This window comes from Desmodus rotundus, chromosome 9, assembly GCF_022682495.2.
Source record: "Desmodus rotundus isolate HL8 chromosome 9, HLdesRot8A.1, whole genome shotgun sequence".
NCBI lineage: Eukaryota > Metazoa > Chordata > Mammalia > Chiroptera > Phyllostomidae > Desmodus > Desmodus rotundus.
In genome coordinates, this window is record NC_071395.1 from 39,887,810 (window position 1) to 39,908,916 (window position 21,107).

General features: G+C 56.7%; 1 protein-coding gene across 16 annotated transcripts in view; it reads right to left on the reverse strand.

Moving 5' to 3' along the window:
- PTPRS (protein tyrosine phosphatase receptor type S) overlaps positions 1-21,107 on the reverse strand; it is a 95,987-nt gene that overhangs the window by 13,419 nt on the left and 61,461 nt on the right. For 4 of the 16 annotated variants that reach the window (XM_053910960.1, XM_053910954.1, XM_053910956.1 and 1 more), the window contains 15 exons: positions 18,513-18,782; positions 16,443-17,024; positions 15,332-15,465; positions 14,709-14,853; positions 9,233-9,538; positions 7,787-7,980; positions 7,609-7,635; positions 5,432-5,549; positions 3,350-3,958; positions 2,838-2,935; positions 2,058-2,311; positions 1,377-1,470; positions 1,057-1,272; positions 507-664; positions 9-20 (listed from right to left, as the gene is read on the reverse strand). In XM_053910960.1, the coding sequence (XP_053766935.1) occupies positions 9-20; positions 507-664; positions 1,057-1,272; positions 1,377-1,470; positions 2,058-2,311; positions 2,838-2,935; positions 3,350-3,958; positions 5,432-5,549; positions 7,609-7,635; positions 7,787-7,980; positions 9,233-9,538; positions 14,709-14,853; positions 15,332-15,465; positions 16,443-17,024; positions 18,513-18,782 (3,217 nt within the window). The remainder of the gene's footprint in view (positions 1-8; positions 21-506; positions 665-1,056; positions 1,273-1,376; positions 1,471-2,057; positions 2,312-2,837; positions 2,936-3,349; positions 3,959-5,431; positions 5,550-7,608; positions 7,636-7,786; positions 7,981-9,232; positions 9,539-14,708; positions 14,854-15,331; positions 15,466-16,442; positions 17,025-18,512; positions 18,783-21,107) is intronic. The other 12 variants (XM_053910962.1, XM_053910958.1, XM_053910963.1 and 9 more) reach the window with 5 other exon arrangements.

Below are 21,107 nucleotides of genomic sequence, written 5' to 3' on the forward strand. Positions count from 1 at the left end.
GCTCTTACCTGTCAGGTTTGCTGCTCCCAAACGCAGACACAGGTGAAGAGGAGAAAGAAGACAGGTGAGGGAGTGCTGGCCATAAAGGGCCTGTTCTGTGATGGTGGGGGGCTCTCTGAACCTCTCTGCTCTCATCCAGAAAATAGGCCTGATCCTTTTTGCCGGGTCCACCAACCCCCTCTCCAAGCTGGGGCAGCCCCATGTGCCGCTACAACCACCTCCTTCATTGAACTGGGCAGAGGCAGCCTCTGCCCCCGCCTTCTTGCTGAGTGGAGTGTGGGGCTCAGGAGGAGTCGCACCGCTGGACTGGTGTGAATCCGGTCCTGCCACTTCCCAGGCTGAGGGACCAGGATCGAATGCTCACCCTCTGGGCCTCAGTCCCCCTCTCTGCACCATGGAAGGTTCCCCCGGTGACCCTCACAGATGACGCTTCCCTAGACCTTTCCACAGCACCCTCCTTCCCGGGAAATCCTCCCCTCTCAGGCAGGGGAGTGCCAGGGACTCACTTCTTATAGAGCAAGATGGCGATAACAATGCAGATGATGAAGACCACAGCCAGCACGGGCCCGATCACCCAGATGAGCCCCTCCTCGCCGTCCACAATGGGCTGCGGGTCTGGGTTATCCAGCTGGAAGGGGTCTGAGAAGGGGCTGGCAGCGAACGTCTGCACATGCGGGGCAGGGAGGCGATGTCAGTGTCTGCCCTCCCCTCCGGGGCCACACGGGGCCACGTCCCTCCTCTCCTCTGGGCGCTCTGTGGCTCCCAAGAAAACGGACCCTAGGGGTGGCCTGCATGCCTTGGCCCTGGCCAATGGGGCGTCCTCCCCCTTCCCCCTCTGCTTCAGCCACTCTGCAATCCCTTCTGTTCCTCTTGGACCTCCAGGCCTTTGCACATGCAAATCCTGGGGTGCCGTTTTCTGTTGAACTCGTACGCATCCAGTCAGAGCCCCAGTTCTCAAGTCCCTGCTTCTATACCGCCTCCCCCCTGCGATTCCCCCAGCTTCCGTCTGCCCAGGAGGCGGGATCTGTGTCTGGCCAGACATCACTCAGGACTTACGGGCTCACTCTTCTGCAGCACAGCAAGCACAAAGAGAACATATCGGTGGCCTGGCTCCAGGCCTCTGTTGTCAAAGCCACCATACTGCTTCTGGTCACCAGGCTGGAAGGTGGACGGCAACACGGAGAAGCGGGCTGCGATGTAGGGCCGGGGCACCTCGAGCTGGCGCGAATGCCGCAGGCTGCGCCGCTGCAGCCGGGAGATGTCCTGGATGAGCTGAGGGGACAGAAGTGTGGGCCGCTCAGAGCCCAGCGGGGAGCAAACGGGCTCACGACAGCTGGGACACGCCTGTCCCTTGCAGGTTGGGCCCTAGCCCTCACCTCCTCTAGGTCCATGTCCTCTGGGCTGCCCAGCGGGGTCAGGAACTGGCCACCACGAGACTTGCGCAGCGGCACCATCACAATGAAGTAGCTCCTGTCACGAGACGAAGAGCCACAGGGGGCCATCTACAGGCATGGCCAAACAGATGCTGCCTGGGGTGCGTGGGGCCCCCCTTTCTGAACCTCCCCTTCTGCCCATGCAGCGTGCCCCTTCTCCCGTAGCCCCAGCCAGGTTCCAACCTCCAGGCCTTTGATCACACCGTGCCTTCTGCCTGGGAAGCCTATCCCAGGCAATTATACTTCTCGAATTCCTACACACCCTTCAAAGCCCCAGCTTCCACGCCCACACATTTTTGTAGCCCTTAATTCTTCTCTGCCTCTCACTGCCACACCAATGAGCTGATAGCCTGTGTGGCTGTCTCCCCACCAATCTGGGACCCCAAAACCAGTAGAAGGTTAGGCACCCAGGAGTGAGAAAACGTTGGAGCAGCAGACACAAGGCCATATACAGTGACTATTCCCACAGGAAGCACGGGGACCGTATGAGACGGGGCTGACGTAATCCCCATTTTATGGACATGTGAGGAGACCGAGGCACGGAAAGGCCAAGTGGCTGGCCTATCACATTAGCTGGCTAACGGGGTGTGTGCGGAATCCTGGGGTCGGGGGGGCCAAGCGTACTGGACGGGCACGGGGCTCTGGCCGTCAGGCAGGTGCACCACGATGAAGCCGTCAGTGTTGGGCCTGGGGGCCACGCTGGGCTTGCCGCTGAGCAGATTGAAGGCGGTCCAGGCAGTGACCGTCTGTTGGAGGCCGCCTAGGCTGCTGCCGCGGTTGGTCAGCACGAAGTTGTAGAAGGTGTTGGGCTTGAGATGCGTGATGAGCTTTTTGGTGGTGCGGCCGTCCACGTCCAGAGTGAGCCCGTTGTACTGGATCTGCAGGCCAGGGCCGGCTCAGCGCGACTGTGGGCCGACTCCTGACCCAGCCTGGATCCCAGACTCAGCCCTGACCCTGCGCAACTGATCCCGGATTGAGCCTTAATCCCAGCTGAGCCCTGACCCCAGGCCGAACCCCAACTCTGGGTCCCAATGTGAGCCCTAACCCCAGAATGAACCCCAACCCGAGACATTCTTAATCCCAATTGAGCCCCAACTCTGACTGAGCCCTAACCCAGAACTCAACCCCAACCTCAGACAGAGCCTCAATCCCTGCTAAACCCCAATTTTGAGCCCTAATTCCAGGCTGGGCCCGAGCTCTGAGTCGCAACCCTGCCTGAGCCCCAATCCCAAATGAAGCCCCAGCCCAGACTGAGCCTCAGTCCCTGGGGAAGCCCAACCCTCCTCAGGCCTGAGCCCATCTGAACCCCACCACAACCCCAACAAGCCTCGACTCCAAACCAAGCCCCAGCCCTGGCCGATCCCCAAGCCTGGCCCCGCCCACCAGCCTGCCAGGGGCTCACACCTTATAGGGTGTTGGTGAGTTGTAGTTGTCGGGGAACTCCCAGCTGAGCAGGACCGACGTCTTCATGATCATCTTCACCTTGAAGTTCTTGGGCGAGACTGCCGGGCAGCAGCCGAGCAGGAGAGAGAGAAGAGAAGCCCTGTGAGAGCCTGGTGTGGGCTGGGAGGTGGGGGGGGGTGGGGCGGCCCAGGCGTTCCCTGTCGTCCGCTGTGCCCGTGGCCTTCCTGCCTGGCCCTGGCCCGGCCCTGCCTGGCCCTGTCCCAAGACCCTGCTGGGGGAGACGGCGCGGCTGCAGAGAGAAGGCAGAGGAGGAAGGGGGTGGGGGGATGGTGGTGCCACCGAGGCACGTCCCACCTTTGCCAACGCCAGAGCCTCAGGGTCCAGACTCGCCTCGAGCATCCACGAGGAAGCAGAAAAGTGACCACTTACCTGGGTGGGGGAGAGGGAGGGGGCTGGGGTAGGGGTGGGCACAAGGCCCGGTCCGGCTCTGGTGCGGGGGTTGCCGCGCCTACCTTGGTCCCGCAGGAACGTCCGGTAGCGGACAGGGGGGCTGTAGGGGCCGGGGCCCCGGCGCGTGTGGGCCCGCACTTGGAGGTCATAGGCCGTGTCGGGCTTGAGGCCCTGCAGCGTGAGCATGTTCTCAGCGCCTGGCTCAGCCGCTGCTGGCAGCTCGGTCTCTCGGGCAGAGCCCAGGGCACCAGCCTCCCGGACTGCCACTGTGTACTTGACAATGGCCCCGTTGCGCTCGGCGGGCACCGGTGGCAGCCAGCGCAGCAGGACAGTGCCAGCTGAGGCGTTGCCAGCTGCCTCGAGGATCTGCGGGTGGCCACGGGGTGTGTCCTCTGGGATGCTCAGGACCTCCACCGCCTCCTCGCCCAGGCCGCCTCGGCTCCGGGCCGCTAGCCGGAACACATATGTGGCCCCCTTGTGCACTCCTGACGCCGTGTAGTGGTCCTCAGTGGGCAGGAACTCTAGCGTGGCCAGGGGTGATGAGTCCTCTCGGCCGAACTGCAGGCGGTAGCCCAGGACCTGGTCCTCGGTGGTGCTGGCTGGGGGCTCCCAGCGTGCCAGCAGGCTGCCCTCAGGGGACTGCTGCACCGACAGGGTGGGGCGGCCCAGCACTGTGGGGACACAGGGCCAGCGTCAGTGACTGCCTGCCAGTCTGGGGGCACGGGGTAGGGTTGGTGTTTTTAAAAGTGGGTCTCAGAGAGGCCTCCCTGAGAAACAGACCTGAAGGAGGTGAGGGAGGAAGCCACGGGGAGGTCTGGGAAGGACAGCAATACAGGCAGAGGGAACAGCCAGTGCAGAGGCCCGAGGTAGGACTGTGCTGGGTGAGTTTAAGGAACAGGAGGCAGCCAGCGACTCAGAGAACCCAATAAAGGAAAACGGCCCCAGATTTCACAGCAGGCCTGTCTATCTCTTCCTTTAATCAGTAAGTCATACATTTCTTGCCTTGTTCATCTGCCCATCGTTGGCACCTGATTAATATCCATGGGACACAAGAGCGTCCAAATCCTGCCTGTGCCCTACGGTTCTCGCAGTCTGAGTAGTAACAACTGTGCCAAAGCGGATTCGGGGTCTGGTAAAGGGGGAAGCAAGCTTCTCCACTGCGGGACACACCAGGGCCTCTGACGGGCTGCGCTCAGCAAGCACAGCTCTAACGCAATGTCCCCAGATAGGGGTGGAGGCCATGGAGGCTTCTTGGAGGAGGTGGCAGGGCCACTGGGCACTGCCGGCTACACAGCCCAGCCAGGTTCAGGAACACATGGGCACGGCTGGCAGCAGCGTGGAGAGGGCTGAGTCGAGCCTGAGTGTCAGGTTGTGTGGTCAGAGGTGTGGCACCGAGGGTCCCAGGGAGAGAAGTGGGCGTGGGAAGTGGGACAGAGGCCCTTCTGTGGTTTCTCGGACACACTAAGCCTGTTCCCCTCTCTGAGCCTTTGCCTGGGCTGTGCCCTCTGCTTGGAACGTCCTCCCCTCACATCTGCACAGTTGTCTCTTCCCTCTCACTCCCCTCTCTGAGCCTTTGTGGCTGGGGAGAAGGCAGACCCTTGGGACTGACAGGAAGAGCCAGAAAGGGAAAATGAGGAAGGGCTGCCAGGAGGAGGCGATTCATGGTGCGGCTGGGAAGACAGGCACAGCTCCCCAAGTGACAACCCACCCAGGGTGGTCAGAGCTGATGGGGGAATGACAGGGTACTGAGGGGCCCAGAAGGGGCATCGAACCAAGACTGTGGCATGAAGGCGGGTGGGGAAGCCTCCCCTGATGAGGGAGAAACAAAGTAAAGACCTAACACATGGGGAGGAGACAGCCAGGCCAGAGAGGGTGTCCAGGCAGCTGGGCAAAGCCAGGAGGACAAGGGGTTAGAGTCACCCTTAGCTATCTGCATCTGGCTGGAACCAAGTGGCTACTAAGGAAGAGAGTGATGAGGCTGAGATGGGGTCGGACCTGGCTGGGCCCCAGATGCCCCCCTGAACAGCGCCACCCCTTTGCCCTGGAGTTCCCCCTGCCCAGTCCGCCCTCTCCCCACACGGGCGCAATAACTCTGCGGAGACACTGTGGGGGCCGAGGAGCCATTGGAGGAGGGGGTCTCGTACCTGCTCCCTTGGTCACTACCACCTTGGGTTTGCTGCGAGCGCCATCGCCTTTCATAGTGTAGGCGGCTACAGTGATGGAGTACGTGGTCTCGGGCTTCAGGTTTGTGATGATCATCTCCTGCAGGCAGGAGTGGGGTCAATGATGCAACCCGACTTGAGACCAGCCCCGTCCACCCTCTTTCCAGGGCTGGGCTCAAACAGGTGGATGTGGAGCCTGGTCCCCAGGCAGGGACGTGCACCCGACCACATGCACAGACCCCAACAGGTGGCAGGTCCATGCTGATATGGGCACACGCAGCCTGACAGCACGGAGTAGGACAGTTGCCTTTGCTCCAGTAATCTGGCTCCCACCCCCTTCCCCAGAGTCTGTCCTTGCAGCAGCCACCAGAGGGCGCCTGTGCTGGTCCTCTGCCCACAGCCCTCCCCAGGGTAAAAGTCCAAGCCTTCCTCCTGGCTTACAAGGCCCTGCAACACCCACCAGGTCCCCTCCTTACTCTCACCTCCTCTTCTTCCCCTCACTCATTCTGCTCCAGCTACAAAAGGACCTCCTTGCTGTTCCTCCAACACACCGGGCATGGTCCTGCCCCGGGACCTTTGCACAGGCTATTTCCTCTGCCTCCACTATGCCCACTGGTGTGCTGGAATTTCCTATACCAGCTAGCGAGAGCTAACAGTTAAGTTTTCAGGAATTTTGTGAGCCAGTTATTAAAGCCATTATTAAAAAGTAAATTATATAAACTTACAATAAAAATAAAATTAAAAAACCTCCAAGATACTATATATGCAACTCTTCCCATTTACTATGTTTACCACCGTCTGTGCCATCAAGGTTATCTCGTCTCTTGTACCTGGTGGTACCAAACTCTAGGCAGTAGCAGGAAACCGATGCGGTGGGATCACTCGCACCGCTGGCAAAGCCTACATGCAGACCTGGGCGGCCCCTGCCCACCCACTTGGAAAGCTGACGTTTATACCACTGTCTACACCCTGCCTCCCTGAGAGCTGTAACTAGACATATATTTGTGTCTTTTTCCCATTACTGTCCCTCTCCCACACTGAGCTGTGACTGTGACCCCAGGAAGGGCAGGCGCAGGACTCTGTCTTGGTCACTGTCACTCCCGTAGCCCCTTGAACAGGCTGTAGCCTATAGTAGGTGCTCAGTAAATGACTGCTTGTTCAACGAACACCACACACAGCCATGTGCACCATCACACTCGTGCCTGTTTTCCCACACATGCACATCACAAACAAGGCCCAGCATGCCTGGGGCTGAGGGGTGTCCCCAGGTCAGGAGCATGAGGGGGGACAGGGATGCATTAACAGAGGGTCTCCTGCCCCTGAGCCTCGCATTTCCTCCCTCCCAGGGTCTGGGTGGCTGGGAGGGGCTGAAACTTCCCTATGAGAGGGGTAGGGACGCTGTCACTTTAACATTAGACCTGGGGCTCTCAGAAGATCCTGTGGCCTCCATACTGAAGGCACAGAGACAGCACAGAGGCGGTGACTTTCCCAAAGTCACACAGCAATCCCGACTCTGGTTCAGGGCCTGTGCAGAAAGCTTGAAAGGATGACCGCGGTGGTGCCACAGGCTTCCTCTCCCACCCTGGACCCACTGACCCCTCTCATTACGCAAGGGCCAGAATGGAGTGGACACTTTAGATAGAGAGAGAATTTCTAGGACAGGGAGGGCTGAGGCAGGTGATGAAAGGGTCAGGCTGGGCTGGAAAGTGACCCAGCTCTGGCCTTGGTAGGACAGGGGAGACAGTGGGGTGGAGGAGAGGCTCGGCCCTGCAGGAAAGGCATTCCAGGAACAGCCTGAGCAAAGGTATGGTGGTGATGACCGCAAGCGAGGCGGGGACGGGGGCCTGTGTACCTGGGAGCCTAGGGGCCATCCAGGTAAGAAGGACATAGATGGCCTCTGGGTCCAGGCCTTTGCCTTGTGTCCAGGGCCCCCTTCTGGGGTCCCCAACAGGTGGCTCCTGGGGTTGCCATGCCCATTTGCCCTATACGAAGACTGAGACTACGAGCTCCAAGAGGTAATGGGATGTGCATCCGGGACCCAGGGGAGGAGACCCTTTGACAAGAGGCGTGCAGGGGCAGGGCGGGGGGTGAGGGGCGTCACAGCACAGCAAGGCACGGCCCGGAAAACAGCACGCCAGCGGCCAGAGGGCGCTACTTACATATTCAGCCGTGTCATCCGTCTCCCACTGAGCGTGGGAAGAGGCGGCAAGGGAGAGAGGAGGAGATGAGCAGGGTGGCCGGAGAGAGAAGCAGCAAGAGGGCAGGAGCACAGGGTGGGGCACATCCCTGCCCACCTGGAACCCCGCCCATCCAGCCCCGCCCTGAAGCCCCGCCCACCTGGGCATCAGCCAGCATGACGTCCTTTATGCGTGGCGGTCCCCGGGCCTCAGGACCCTCCATGCGCACGTAGTGGACCTGGTAGCCGCGAATCTGGCCGTGCTGTCGGCCTGGCGCAGGTGAGCGCCACAGCACGCGGATGGCCGTGGCGTTGAGCGCCTCCGCCTCCACCTTCCGCGGAGGCGCGCTGGGCACTGGTGGGGGGAGGGGGGGCAGGGAGCGGGATAGGGGGAGGGTGGGGGGCACCGTTACTAGGGAATCCGGCCCTGCCCCAGGCGGCTGCCTGATGCCAGGGTACCAAGTGGCTGCTAGTTAACGGGGCACCTGCTCTAAGCTCATACCACAGCCAGGAGGGCGTGCCTCCACCAGCCTCCCCCAGCCCAGGGAGGGACCCTGCTGGCGTGCCCCACGCACAAATGGGGCAACTGAGCAGCACCCGAGCCTATGGCCACCGCCCAGGGCCACGTGACTTTAGGCAGGCTGCCACCATCCTCACAGCAGGCCTTCCAGACAGGGGCTCTTTTTCTCATTTACAGAGAGGAAAACTGAGGCCCAGGACGCTGACTCCGTGATCACAGGGTTAGAAAGAGGCACAGCAGGGGTCTGAACTCAGGCAGCCAGCTGCCTGCTCCTACAGCCCCCATATGCAGCCGGCCTACTCAGCACTGGAAGTCTTTCTCGGCCGCCCCCAGACCAGAGGCCTCTCCACCCGCCTCCCTCCCCCGCGAAGAGCTGCTTCATTTCCTCCCCATGTGAGGACACATCATGGGGCTACCAATCGAACCTTCCAGGCCAATGGCTCAAAAAGCAAACCAGGTTCGAAGCTGCTCGGTTTTATTGAGGAAGCTGCTCACTTCAGTTCGACCCAGTCCCTCAGCTTCCCCAAGGTGAGCGCCCACATCACTTTGCATCTTAAAACTTTCTATCTTGCAATTGGCTACAGCAGGAATATTGACACCCCAGAAACTGACTAATGGTACACATCCACCTGGGCCTCCCAGAGAGCCGGTGGTTTAACGTTATCAGCCCACAGTCTACCTGCTTTTAGGCAGGATAATGTATACCCAGGAAGCTGTGGATGCTGGTTCATCCCAAGATAAAGCTAGGTGTCTGGGGTTAGGGACCATAAATTTTTTGCAAATGCTCCTTGCTGCTTCTTACACTTTGTTTCCATGGTTCCGCCACTGGGCCAAACTATAGGGCTGCCAGCTCAACTTTCCAGGCACAAGGCTCCGGGAGCCAATGGTGCCCAGAGGTCTGGAACAGAGAATTCCAAGTCAAGGAGCCCGGGATTTGGGGGGCAGAGTGCTTGCTTCTTGTCTCCCTCTCATGACAGTGACTTCTACCTTTCAGCCACCAGCCAGCCCAGTTTTCCAGATAGGAGGCTCCAAGGCTGGATGGATAGGCTGGGGCCTGCGGGGATCCCCAGGTCAGGGTGGTGCTTACCGTCCTCGTCGGTGCGGATGACCACGGGCGAGCTCTCGGGCCCTGGTCCCACCTCTGTGTGAGCGACAGTCGTGATGCGGTACTCCGTCCACTTGTCCAGTGACTCCAGCAGGATCTGAGTGGTGGTCGGGGGGATGCCGTTCACCTCCTTGGGTTGCGGGTCCTCCGAGCCCAGCGGTCGGTAGCGGACGCTATAGCTCACCAGGGCCCCGTTGTGCGTTTCCGGTGGCGGCGGGCGCCAACTTACCAAAATGGCCGTGGAGCGTGTGCTGACACACTTAACATCTTGAGGGGGGGCAGACGGTTCTATTGGGGGGGGGGAGAATGTGGGAGTGGGGAAGGGAGGCGGGATGGGCAGGAGGGGGCGGGAAAACAAAAGATGGGAAAGAGAAAATAAAAAAGAAGATGATAACAAACAAAACAGGACCAAAGCAAAGAGAAGTCGAACCCAAAAGAAGCGGGTGTCAACCGAAGGTGAGATGGGTGGGTGGGGGCGGGGCTGGGAGGGCTGGCCAAGAACACTGCACTCACTTCCATGGCCACACCTACCTGACACACAGTAGGTCGTAGGTAGTGGGCAGCCACAGCCCCTGTGGAGCACACAAGTGTGTGCCAGGCATTGTGATGAGGAACAGCAATAAAAGACCCATTTACTGGGCACCCACTATGTGTCAGGCACCATGCCAAGTAGAACAGCAATAAAACCCTGTTTACTGGGCACCTACTATGTGCCGGGCATGGTGCCAAGGACTTCACAGAATAACAGCAAAAGCATCTATTTGTTAAAACACCCACTATACGCCAAGCACCATGCCGAGTGCTTCATAGAATAGTACATGTACTTATTTATTGAACATCTACTATGTGCTAAACCTTCTGCCAGAGGAATAGCAATAAAAGCCCCATTTACTGGGCACCTACTATGTGCCAGCCACCATGCCAAAGTGGAAAAGCAATAAAGCCCCATTTGTTAGGTAACTACTGTGTGCCAGGCACTGTGCCAGAAAAAAAAAAGCTCCATTTACTGGGCACCTACTGTGTGCCAGGGATGGGTAACAGTAAATACATTAATTTACTGAACACCTACTGTATGCCAGAGGAATAGCAATGAAAACTCCATTTATTAGGCACCCAGAGCTTCACAGAGTGACAGTAAAATATTTATTGAACACCTGCTGTGTGCCAGGGACTATGCTAGGTAACAACAGTACGAGCCACATTTATTGGGCATCCACTGCTAGGCATGTTGCTAGAGCTTCACAGGGTTGCAATAAATGCATTTACTTACTGAAAACCTGCTGTGTGCCAGGGGAACAGAACGTCAGGGGAACAGCAGTAAAAGCCCCATTACTGGGTACCTATTGTGTGTTTGGCATGGTGCGAAGAACTTCCAAAGTTAACAGTAAAAGCACCTATTTCCTGAGCACCTGCTCTACAAGAGACCCCCAGAAGCTACCCCGTGGTTTACACCAACCAGGACCCGGTCTAGGCCTCACCTGAAACTGATGCTGTCTTAAGCACCTACTACATACCAGTCAGCATGCCAGAGGCTGTACAGAGTAATGCCACAAGTGCCTGCTTATTGCACACCCACTGTGTTGGTTCTAGGCTCAGAGCTTTATAGCGAGCACACCCCGTATTTAGCACTTACTGTGTGCCAAGGTCTTGATAGATCAGAGTTCTGTCTTGAGCCCCTACTCTGCACCTGGCACCATACTAAGCATTAAAGATCGACAGCAAGTCTTATTTACTGAGTACCTACTGTGGGCTGGGCATCATAATGGCCCTCTAAAGATAAAAACATCAGATGCCTTTTATGTAGCACCTACCTGTGCCACCAGGCACTGTGCTGAGGATTTTATCAGATAGCATTAATAGTCTCCACATACTTAAAAAGCACATACTGTGTGCCAGGCACTATGCTAGGGGGTTAACTGAAAAACAGTAACAGTTCCCACACATAAAGCACCTACTATGTGTTAGGCCTTGTACTAAAGGCCTTGTAGAACATTAATAGTTCTCACTTCCTAAGCACCTACTATATGCCAGGAACTATATTACTGGATAACAGTAGTAGTCCCCATACTTTAAGCACCTACTGTATGCCAGGTACTATACTAAGGGCTTTATTGGATAACAGTAACAATTCCCATGTATTAAGCACCCACTGTGTGCCAGGTACTATGTTAAGGGCCTTATATAAAAATGGTACTAGTTCTTACCGAGCACCAGTTACTTGCACACATGGTACCTGGGGCTTTGCAGATAATAAAGCTCCAGGTCCTGAGCAAAAACTGAGTCCTGGTACCGTGTCAGGCCTTTCAGGTTGACAATGGCTCCCATCTGTGCACCTACTTTGTGCCTAGTACTAGGCTGACTTCTTTAAAGGAAGTACCACTTATTGTATGACAGCCATTGTGCCAAGAGCTTTGCAGAACAGTAAGAGTAGCCGTCATGTTTTGAGTACCTACTGTGTGCCTGGAATGAGGTTAACCTTGTGACAAACTGCTAACAGCTTCCATTCACTGAGTGCCAACAATGTGACCATCTGTGTTTAGATTTAAAACAGCAGCTGCATATATGGAACACCTACTGTGTGCTAGGCAACATTCTAACAGTGATAGTTCCCACATATTAAGCACCTACTGTGTGTTAGAGGCTTTATGAAATTAACAGTAATAGTCTCCAGGTATTGAGACCTACTGTGGACGAGGCCCTGTGTTATCAGGGCATTGCTGACAATAAACCTCAAGTTCTATGCACCTTTTGCACACCCAGCACCCTAAGCACTTTACAGACTCAAAGTGCATTCCACTGGTCACACCTCATTTAATATCCACGGCCACCCTAGGCAGCCAGAACTATCGCCCCTCCAGCCCTGCCCCATGTTACAGATGGGGCATCAGGTTGAAAACCCACCTGCCCAGATTTTCTGTTGTCACTGACTAAGTACATACTGGGCGCTCTTCATATAGCTCCGCCCATTTTATAGATGAGGAAACTGAGGCCGGGAAATGGCAAGCTGTCAGCCCAAGGGCATGTGGCAAGAGGCAGGACGGGAACCTGGGCTCAGCCGCTCTCTGAGAGAGGCCTCAGCGTGAAGCTGGGAATTCCGACCTCAGCCTGCACCATCTGTGAGCTCCAGGCACTTGAGGACGCCCGGATCCGCACTCCCTCTGCTGCCCAGGACGCGAGCCTGCCTTGCCGAGAGGGTGGCCCAGAAAAGTCACTGGCCTTGCCGGATGTCAAGGCCCAGAGGTCCCTCCCATCGTGCCAGCCCCATTTGTTCTCTGAACGTGTGTTTACAGAGTGCGCACTACGTGCCCACCCGGAGCCAGACCCCGGGATCCAGGGAGGAATCAAGCCTCTGACTCCGAAGTCATCAGGCTACAAGAGACCCCAGAGGCTATTCCACCGACTCACTTCAACTAGAGTGACCTTGCAGCCTCACTCGAAGTGAATTTCCGGAGTGCCCCCTCCCGCCTTTCTTGACCAGCCACCCCAATCAAAAGTGCCCAGGGGAATCAGGCAGGAGCGAAAAAACCAACCAAGGAATGTGCCAGAAGGAATGGATTCGCTGAGAAGGGAGAGGAAAAATAAAACCAAAACCATAATAAAATATAAAACAACAGTGATGGTGATGATGATGAGGAAAACCATAATAAAAGAAAGACGCCTTCCAGGAAACTCCCAGTCTGGTTACCTACCTTCCACTCTTCAACTGCTAACTTATATGACTTTCTTACGAGGGAGGGAATGGCGAATGCTGAGCTACAAGGCCAGACCGAGCTCTGGGTGGGTCTCCAGATGCAAGCAGGCCTACAGCCCTGCTCCGGCGCCCAGTGTGGGCACGCTGCAGTTCCAGACTGGTGCCGATGAGGCGGGGAGGTGAGATGGTGTCAGGGGAGACCCACGGCTGAGTGGTCTGGCCTCCACCTACCCTTGAGTTCAGCCTAAGAAGCCCGCAGCCCCGGGGGAGACACGCCTGGCCCTGGGTCTTGGCTGCCAGTTTTCTCAGGCCCCACCCGTCTCAGGGTGAGAAGTGAAGAGTCCCTTCTCGCCTGGTCCCTGTCCTGGGCCGCCCCGAGTTTCGCATGGCTGGGCCAAAGCCACTTTCTTGACGACCCTGGAGGCCGCCTCCTTCACAATCCGGCCCAACCTGCATGGCATCTGAGGAGGGGCGGGCGTGGACATAAATCAGGCACGTGTGTGCACCGTTGCAACTCCAGACTCCCCATGTCTGGGCAGGTGGGCCTCTTGGCAATGGGGCGGAGAATGTGCAGGGCTGAATTTGGGCTCTGGACTGTCCGTGCAGCCCAGAGCTGCTGGGGCTGGTGGGGGGCATGCAGGGTGGGCCGTCTTTGTGAACCTGCTTGAGACCAGCGCGTACTCACCTTCGTGGCACCTGTGCCAGTCTCTCACGTGGCTGCCCAAGCCACAGGACACCCTCACTGATCGCCTCACGCACAAGAACGCCCAGACGCCTGTGACCTGCAGAGCGCCGGGCTCGGCACGGAGGAGCGTGGAGGAAGGAAGGGGCTGGGGGTGGCAGGGAGCTGTGTCTCCCAGGCCCCTGACCCCACCAGCTCAGACACCTGGCCCGAGTTGCTGCCATTCTCAACTGACCCGTGATCCCCCCCAGGTGCACACACCCGGTGGAAGAGGAGGGGCTCGAATGTTTGCACACTGAGGCTGCTTCCAGTAGAAGGCCTGGGTGACTATGCGTGACTGACTGAGAAGTGGGAGGGGAGGAGGGCCACAATGACGAAGTCCACAGCAGTGGAGACCACGGCGGTGGAGGCCACACCAGAGGCCATGCCGGGCTAGGCTGAGCAGAGAGGAGAGAGCAGAGGGAAGAGAGGGAGGCAGCGCAACAGCGGGAGGAGGGGCCTGTGCAAACTCTCTGAGCTTGGAGCAGGCAGGGAGGGCAGTGGCGGGGGCCACGGTGTGGCCCAGAGCCAGCTCCCAGCTGCAGTGTCCTGGCCAAAAGGTAGCTTGTTTGTGACAGGGAGGCCGGGCAGGCACAGCACAGAACTCCAGGAATTTGAGAGCCCTGTTACTGGGGCCCTGCAGTAACCCCAAACCCAGTGTCAGCTCTGGCCCCACCACCCCTGCCCTTGGCCATGGGGCCCCTGGGGTGCAAGATGTGACAGCCTTGTGCGCCCTTCTAATCGGCCCCAAACCAGGGAGAGGAAGAGAGAGGTGCAGTCAGCAGTTCCTTCCAAACTAAGGGCAAAACTGCAAAACCAGCCCCTAGGAAGACAGAAAGCAGAGCCTGCAGAGCCCCGCTGCCCTCGTGGGAAGAGCGAGGATGGCACGGGTGGACGTGCCTGAGGTCCAGGAGTGAGGAGGGGACGGGCCAGAGGTGCCCCCACCCCCTATGGCAGGCTCCGCCTAGGTCAATGCACATAGAGGACATCTGCGATGGCCAAGGGTCCCCCCCAAAAGATGAGGGCAGGGTCCTCGAGACACCTACTGGACTGCAGCGTGCGCTGCCGCACCACCGAGGTGAAGGCGCCCAGGCCCTGGGGAGAGCGTGCTGCCAGGCGGAAGGCATACTCTGTGTTGGGCTTGAGGTCATCTACCACAAACGTCGTGGCTGGGTCAAAGGTCCTCTTGACCTGGGAGCAGGGGCAGGGGCGGCGAGAGAGACACAGAGACAGAGAAACAGATTTAGAGATGACAACAAAGACATAAATGGACACAGAGACAGGGAGATACAAACAGGCATAAATGGAGAGATTACAGAAAAGACAAACACAAAAAGACACAGAAAGAGAAAAAGAAATGGCAAGACACACACACAGGCAGAGACACCAATGAATTATAAATAGGGAAAGGGTGAGACACGGGAGAGAAAAGAGAGAGAAAAAAGGGGGCAGAGGAAAGAGGGAGGAAGAGACGGACACGGAGAGAGATGGAGAAACAGCGAGGGGAGAGAGGTGGGACAATCAGCAACACGGGGGCAGAGAGCGGAGGGGAGAGAAGCAGGGAGAGATGCTGGGACAGAGCCAGCGAGACGCCTGTGGCAGCAACCGCTCCGAGTAGGCGGGGAGGCCCCGGCGAGCGCCTCCCCCACCCTGCCTGGCCCCTGGATACCTCTTTGCCGTGCTCGCCTTCCCGGAACAGGAGCTCATACTTGATGATGCTCTCTTGCCTTGGGGGGCTCCACGAGAGTCCAATGCTCGTCTCTGACTTGGCCTCAGCCCGGAAGTTCATGGGCTGGCCAGGCACTGGGGTGGGGGACAGAGGAACAGAAATGGGAAGAGGACAGGGAGGGGTCCACTCCTGGCACACCTAACCTGCCAGGTGTCTGCATTCTCCTCAAAAGAGCCCCACGGAGCTCAGGCTATTTGTCTCCAGATGCTTCCAGAATGTTCTCCCACTCTTATTACTCTGTTTTCCAGGAGGACTCCCTGTTGTCAGTTGTCCACCTCAATCCCCCCATTCTCTCTGCTTCCAAATCCCCTGATCAAAGCACCCCACTGCCCCTCCACCCCCACCTACTCAAATTAAGTGACAGAGAAACTGGTGGGGACGATGTTTGGAAATGGGGATCTCCACCCCTTCCGCTCGGTGGAGGCAGAGTACCCACCCTCCCGTCCCTTCGCTTGAGTTGCCTGAGTCTTCCTGGATTGCAGGTTTGGGAAGCCTGAACCCACGAGGAAAGGACCAGAAGCCTGCAGAGAGCTGGGGTCCCACATACCAAGATGCTCCCCACCTGACCCTGGTCCTTCAGCCTGAGTGGTCGGAGGCCAGCCCACTGCCTCTGGGTCATGTGTGTTCCATTTGTTATTTCAAAATGGACAGCGTGAATCTCTCCAATGAGAGCAGCTGACAGTGGCGTTGAACCCAGATATCAGCGGGCCGGGCAGCTAACGGGAAAACGGAGGCAAGGGGAAATGGCACGCCTCTGTTCAGATGCAGCCAAGGGGACCTATCTGGATGCCTGGTTACAGCCCCACGGGCTTGCCAAACCAGATTCCCCAAGTGAAGCCAGAAATCTGGGTTTTCTGGGACAACTTCCTGCTTTGAAACACTAGTGTGAAAATGTTTTAAAGTGGGACAAATAAACCACTTTGTGACTTCCAGGCACGAGCAGCCAGCTGCCCGAGAGGAGCAGGCACATCACGGCACGCGTGCCTCTCCCTCTGTTGGGCCACCCCGAGCCCTGCTGCCCATGTCACCACGCCACCCGCGGGCACCTCACCTCCCTGCTGTGTCTTGACCTGGATGGGGTCCGAGAGGGGCCCATCGCCCACAGAGGTGAAGGCCAGCACACGCACGGTGTAGGTCTCATCCTCCAGCAGGCTGCCCACGGTGGTCAGCAGGCTGTCGTCCACATTGTGCTTCTGCCAGTTGCCCACAGGGTGCTCGGGCTCCATGGTGTAGTAGATCCTGTAGCCCCGAATCAGGCCGTTGGGCTCCACGGGCTCCTCCCACTGGATGATCATGGTGGTGGCACTCAGCATGCGGGCCTGCACGTTCCGCGGTGCGCTGGCTGGTGCCTGCTCGCCTGTGCGGGTCACCACGGACTCGCTGGGGGGGCCCTGGCCGATGGAGTTGACTGCCGACACCCAGATCTCGTACTCTGAGTTGGGGCTCAGGCCACCAATGCTGTACCGTGTCGTGGTGATGTCCTCTTTGATCTGGTACGGCCCGTCCTGGCTCTTGGACTTATACTCGATGACGTAGTAGGACACAGGGTCTGGGTTCCCTGAGTCCCAGGTGATGGTGATGCTCGTAGCTGTATTCTCCGTCACCACGGGAGTGCCGGGCGCTTTGGGAAGAGCTGTTGGGGGAGGGGGACCGGCATGGTCACATGGCCTGCACCCCCTGAAGGCTGTGTGACTTTCAGCTACACAACTGCCCTCTCTGAGCCTTGATTTCCCTGGCAGTGACCAGTAACTCCTATCCCATCACCTACAGCAGGGGTCGACAAACTATGGTCCACAGTCTGGCACCTGTTTTTGTGAATAAAGTTTTATTGGGATACATCAGCGCTTACTTATTTATTGCTGACGGCTACTATACTGTCAGCAGACATGAGTGGCTGCAGCAGAGACCAGATGGCCTGGAAAGCTGAAAATACTTTAAAAACAAATATTTACTATTTAAGAAAAATATTTACGTTTGAAGGCAACATTGGCCCAGGGTCCACAGCTCTCTCTGTGGCTCACTCTGCTCAGCCAGAGGGCCCTTCTGTGTTCCCACGTCACACTTGCTGTCCCGATACCTCAGACGCTCTGATGGTCACAGGATCAGCTCCATCCAAGACCATTCCTTAGGGCCTCACTCACCACTGAGGCTACAGGTCCCCCAGCCCAGTTCTCATCGCTGCCTAAGGTTACCTCATTTTCACCTTCTCCCCAGCAGCAAGGCCCAAATTTTGTTTACAGCTGTGTGCCAGGACCTGTGCACCTGGGTAATTGTGATCTTTCTCTCCTGCTTGTCCCAGAATCTCATGCCCCCTGGAAGTGTTCATCATGAGTTCAATCCCTCAGCAAAACGACCATCAAACCAGCTGACACTGACGCTTCCATAGCCCTAGGGTGGGGCTCCTTACTTTTTCCTGCAAAAGCCCAGACACTAAATACTTACAGCTTTACAGGCCTCTGTTGAGACTACCTACATCTGCCTTGTAGCCAGAAAGCTTCCATAAACGAGCCGTGAACAAATGGATGCGTGCCAATAAAACTTTATTTATAAAAACAAGTTGAGGGCCAGATTCAGCCTGAGGGCTGTAGTTTGCTGTCCCGTTTTAAAGCTGGAAAAAAACACTTGTCGGCACCTCTCTCTGAATCTTACGACGAACTTGAGACATAGGGAGACTCTGCAGTCCTCACACCTACCCTCCCAATCTCTCTGAGTCTTAGCAGAGGCTGTTCTTTTTTCTCAGAACTGTGCCCCATCTTCTTCGGCTTGAATTCCCTTTCAACTTTTAGTCTCTCCCTGACCTAACTTTCCTGGGAGGTGGGGCCTTTCCTCTGGGAATGTGATCGGTGCTGCATGGCCCCCTTCAAGGCCCTAATCTGCCTGTGTCATAGCTCCCGGGCTACACAGGCGTCTCACACTTTGGACTGTGAGATCCACAGAGCAAGGCCAGGTCTCATTCTATGGAGCCCAGAATAATTTATAACCAATAAATACAGATCCACAGAATAGTTCTCCTTCAAAGACACAAATGTCCATAGCCAAAACTCAGAGGTTTTCTACCTGTACTTCCACACCTGCACCTGGGGTCAGGGGACCACCTGCCTCCCCTGTGCCCCCTGCTTACATTTCACCGTGATCTGGGCCACAGCTTCGATGACGCCCAGGCTGGACATGGCTACACACGTGTAGTTGGCAGAGTCCTTGACGTCCGTGAGTTCCAGCACATTCCGACCCACGGGCATGTCGTCTTCAGGTGTCAGGTCCTCAGCACCCTGCATCCACTTGACGTACGGCATGGGCGAGCCCACGGCTACACAGGTGATGTTCACGTTGCCGCCCGGCATGATCTCGTGGCTCATAGGCAAGATGGAGAATCGAGGAGCCACGCGGCGGACTGGGGGCAGGAGGGAGATGCACAGGGTCGGGGGTGGGAGTTGGGGGAGAGAAAGAATGCAGAGGAAGAAAGAAGACAGTGGGAAGAAAGAAAAAAGGAAAGACGGAAAGAAAGAAAAAAAGGGGGGGGGGAGTGGAAAACAATTTAAATATAAACAAGGCTGTTTCCTTCCCCCAGTTGAATTTTTTTTTATTCCAAATGAAAAGAAAACAAAGAAACCAAATTAAAAAAACAAATTCCAACACAAAGAAACCAAAACTTCAAAGGAAGGTACTTCACAAACAATAGAGATTTATCGATATATAATCAGAGACATGAAGCATTATTTCATAGCAACAGGGTTTCAGAGACCAGAGGGGCTGGTCACAGCACAGTTACGAACACAAAAATTTATCAGCTGTTTCTCATCTTTGATGACAGACGTGGCTTCAGGGAGCAGACCCTCCAGCTGCTCTCCCGAGTGGGGAGCTCTGGAAGATCCTGGCTGCGTGTGGGGGGCTCTGGGAAGGACAGAACAGAGCATAGAGCTCAGGGGAAGAGCTGGAACCAGGAGGCGGAGGGGGCTGGGAATCTCAGCCCTCCACCCTTGCCCCCTCTGGTGACTCAGGGACCCCGCCCACTTCCCCGGGGGCCCTCCAGGAAAAGATGAGAAACTCTAATGAAATTTTTGTGGTTTTGGGGTATAGAAACCCTTCTAAAAGCTTCTGTCGGATCTCACAAGTTTCCATTGATAAATGCAGCTCTCAGAGTCACAAACAGCATGCAAGAGAGACTGGTGGAGAGAGAGAGAGAGAGAGAGAGAGAGAGAGAGAGAGAGAGAGAGAGAGAGAGAGAGAGAGAGAGAGAGAAGCAGGAAGAGGAACAGAGCGCTAATGCATCAAAGAGGCCTGGATCTCAGGGGCCTTAGTGCATACTCATGGGGGTACCAGAGAGGAGAGATAGGCGAGGCGAGAGAGAGAGAGAGAGAGAGAGAACACAGGGAGAGGGACAGAGAGAGGGAGAGACAGAGAGAGGAGAGGAGGGAGGGGGCCCACTTCAATGCTGCATATTAACTCTAGCGGATGTGACCCAATGTGACATGCCACATTGTCACATCCTAGCCCTGGCAGAATACAACAATAATAGTAGTAGTAGTAGTTAATAGTAGTAGTAGTAGTAATAATAAATGGGGCGAATGAACTTGAACGCTGGGAAAACAGGGACATGTTCTGTGCATTTCTTAGCAGGGAAGCGGATGCAGCCTTCCGTCCCCAGCTCGCAGACCATGAAGGCAGCAGGACGCGTTTCGGGGGCTCCATTTTCGGAAGTGGGACAGGTTTCTTGGGTTAGGGGTGAAAGGGGCTGATGCTTATGGGCACCTGAACTTCCAAACGGCACTGTGGCCCTGCTAAGGGAGGTTTAACCGCAATGGGAAGGACTGGGGACAGCCTAGCAAAGCCTTCTGGCCAGAAAGAACTTGTCCCTGGCTAAGATCTTAGGGCTTCGGGAAGCCACGTGGGCAGGTCCCCAGCTTTGGGTGGGTCAAGGAGTCTTGTCTCTAACTGTAGACAGGACAGAGTGGAGTCTCAAAAGGCAAACCAGGGACACAGTGTGCCTTTCAGCATTCTAACCTGCCTCTAATTTTCACATGGTATTGGGGGTACAGTTGCACTCCTAAGAGGGTGTGTGTAGGGGTGTGGCCTGCCCTACAGAGGAGGGGGGCTACCGAGGATAAAGGGAGGCAGCCTGGGCTCCCAGCTGGAAACCCCAGTCCCTGCTCTCTGAATCCCTGAATGGAGGCAAAGAGAAGGGGGAAGCCCTGTCGGGGTGGGGAGGAGGGCCAAGAAGTTGGCACCCTTCAGAAAAGGGAGCCCCACGGAAAGTCCAGAGTCACGTTGGAGACAGGATGGAGGAAGTGGAAGGTGTCCCCTGAGGGGTGGGGTGGGGGAGCAGGGAGGAGGGAGAGGAGCCATGCAGACGGTCATGGGATGATGGGTGGGGCTCTGAGATGGGGGCGGCTCTCCGGCAGGGCTGGGGGAGGGGGTGGAGTCTGGAGAAGAGAATGGGATCTGGCCAGCCAGTGAACATGGTCCAGGCCAGCCGCCACCACCGGCATCCACAGCGAGGCACATGAGTGGGATGCCCAACGCTGCGTTGTCATGGAAACGGAACACGATGGGGGATGAGCGTGGGGAGCTAATTAATCAAGGACAGAAAACGGCATCAACGTCCAAAACAAAACCAGGAGAAACAAATGAAGAAACAAAGCGGAAAAAAAGAAAAATCCAAAACACCAACCAAACAAAAAAAAACCCTTCCAAAAGCAGGAACAACAACAAAAAAAAA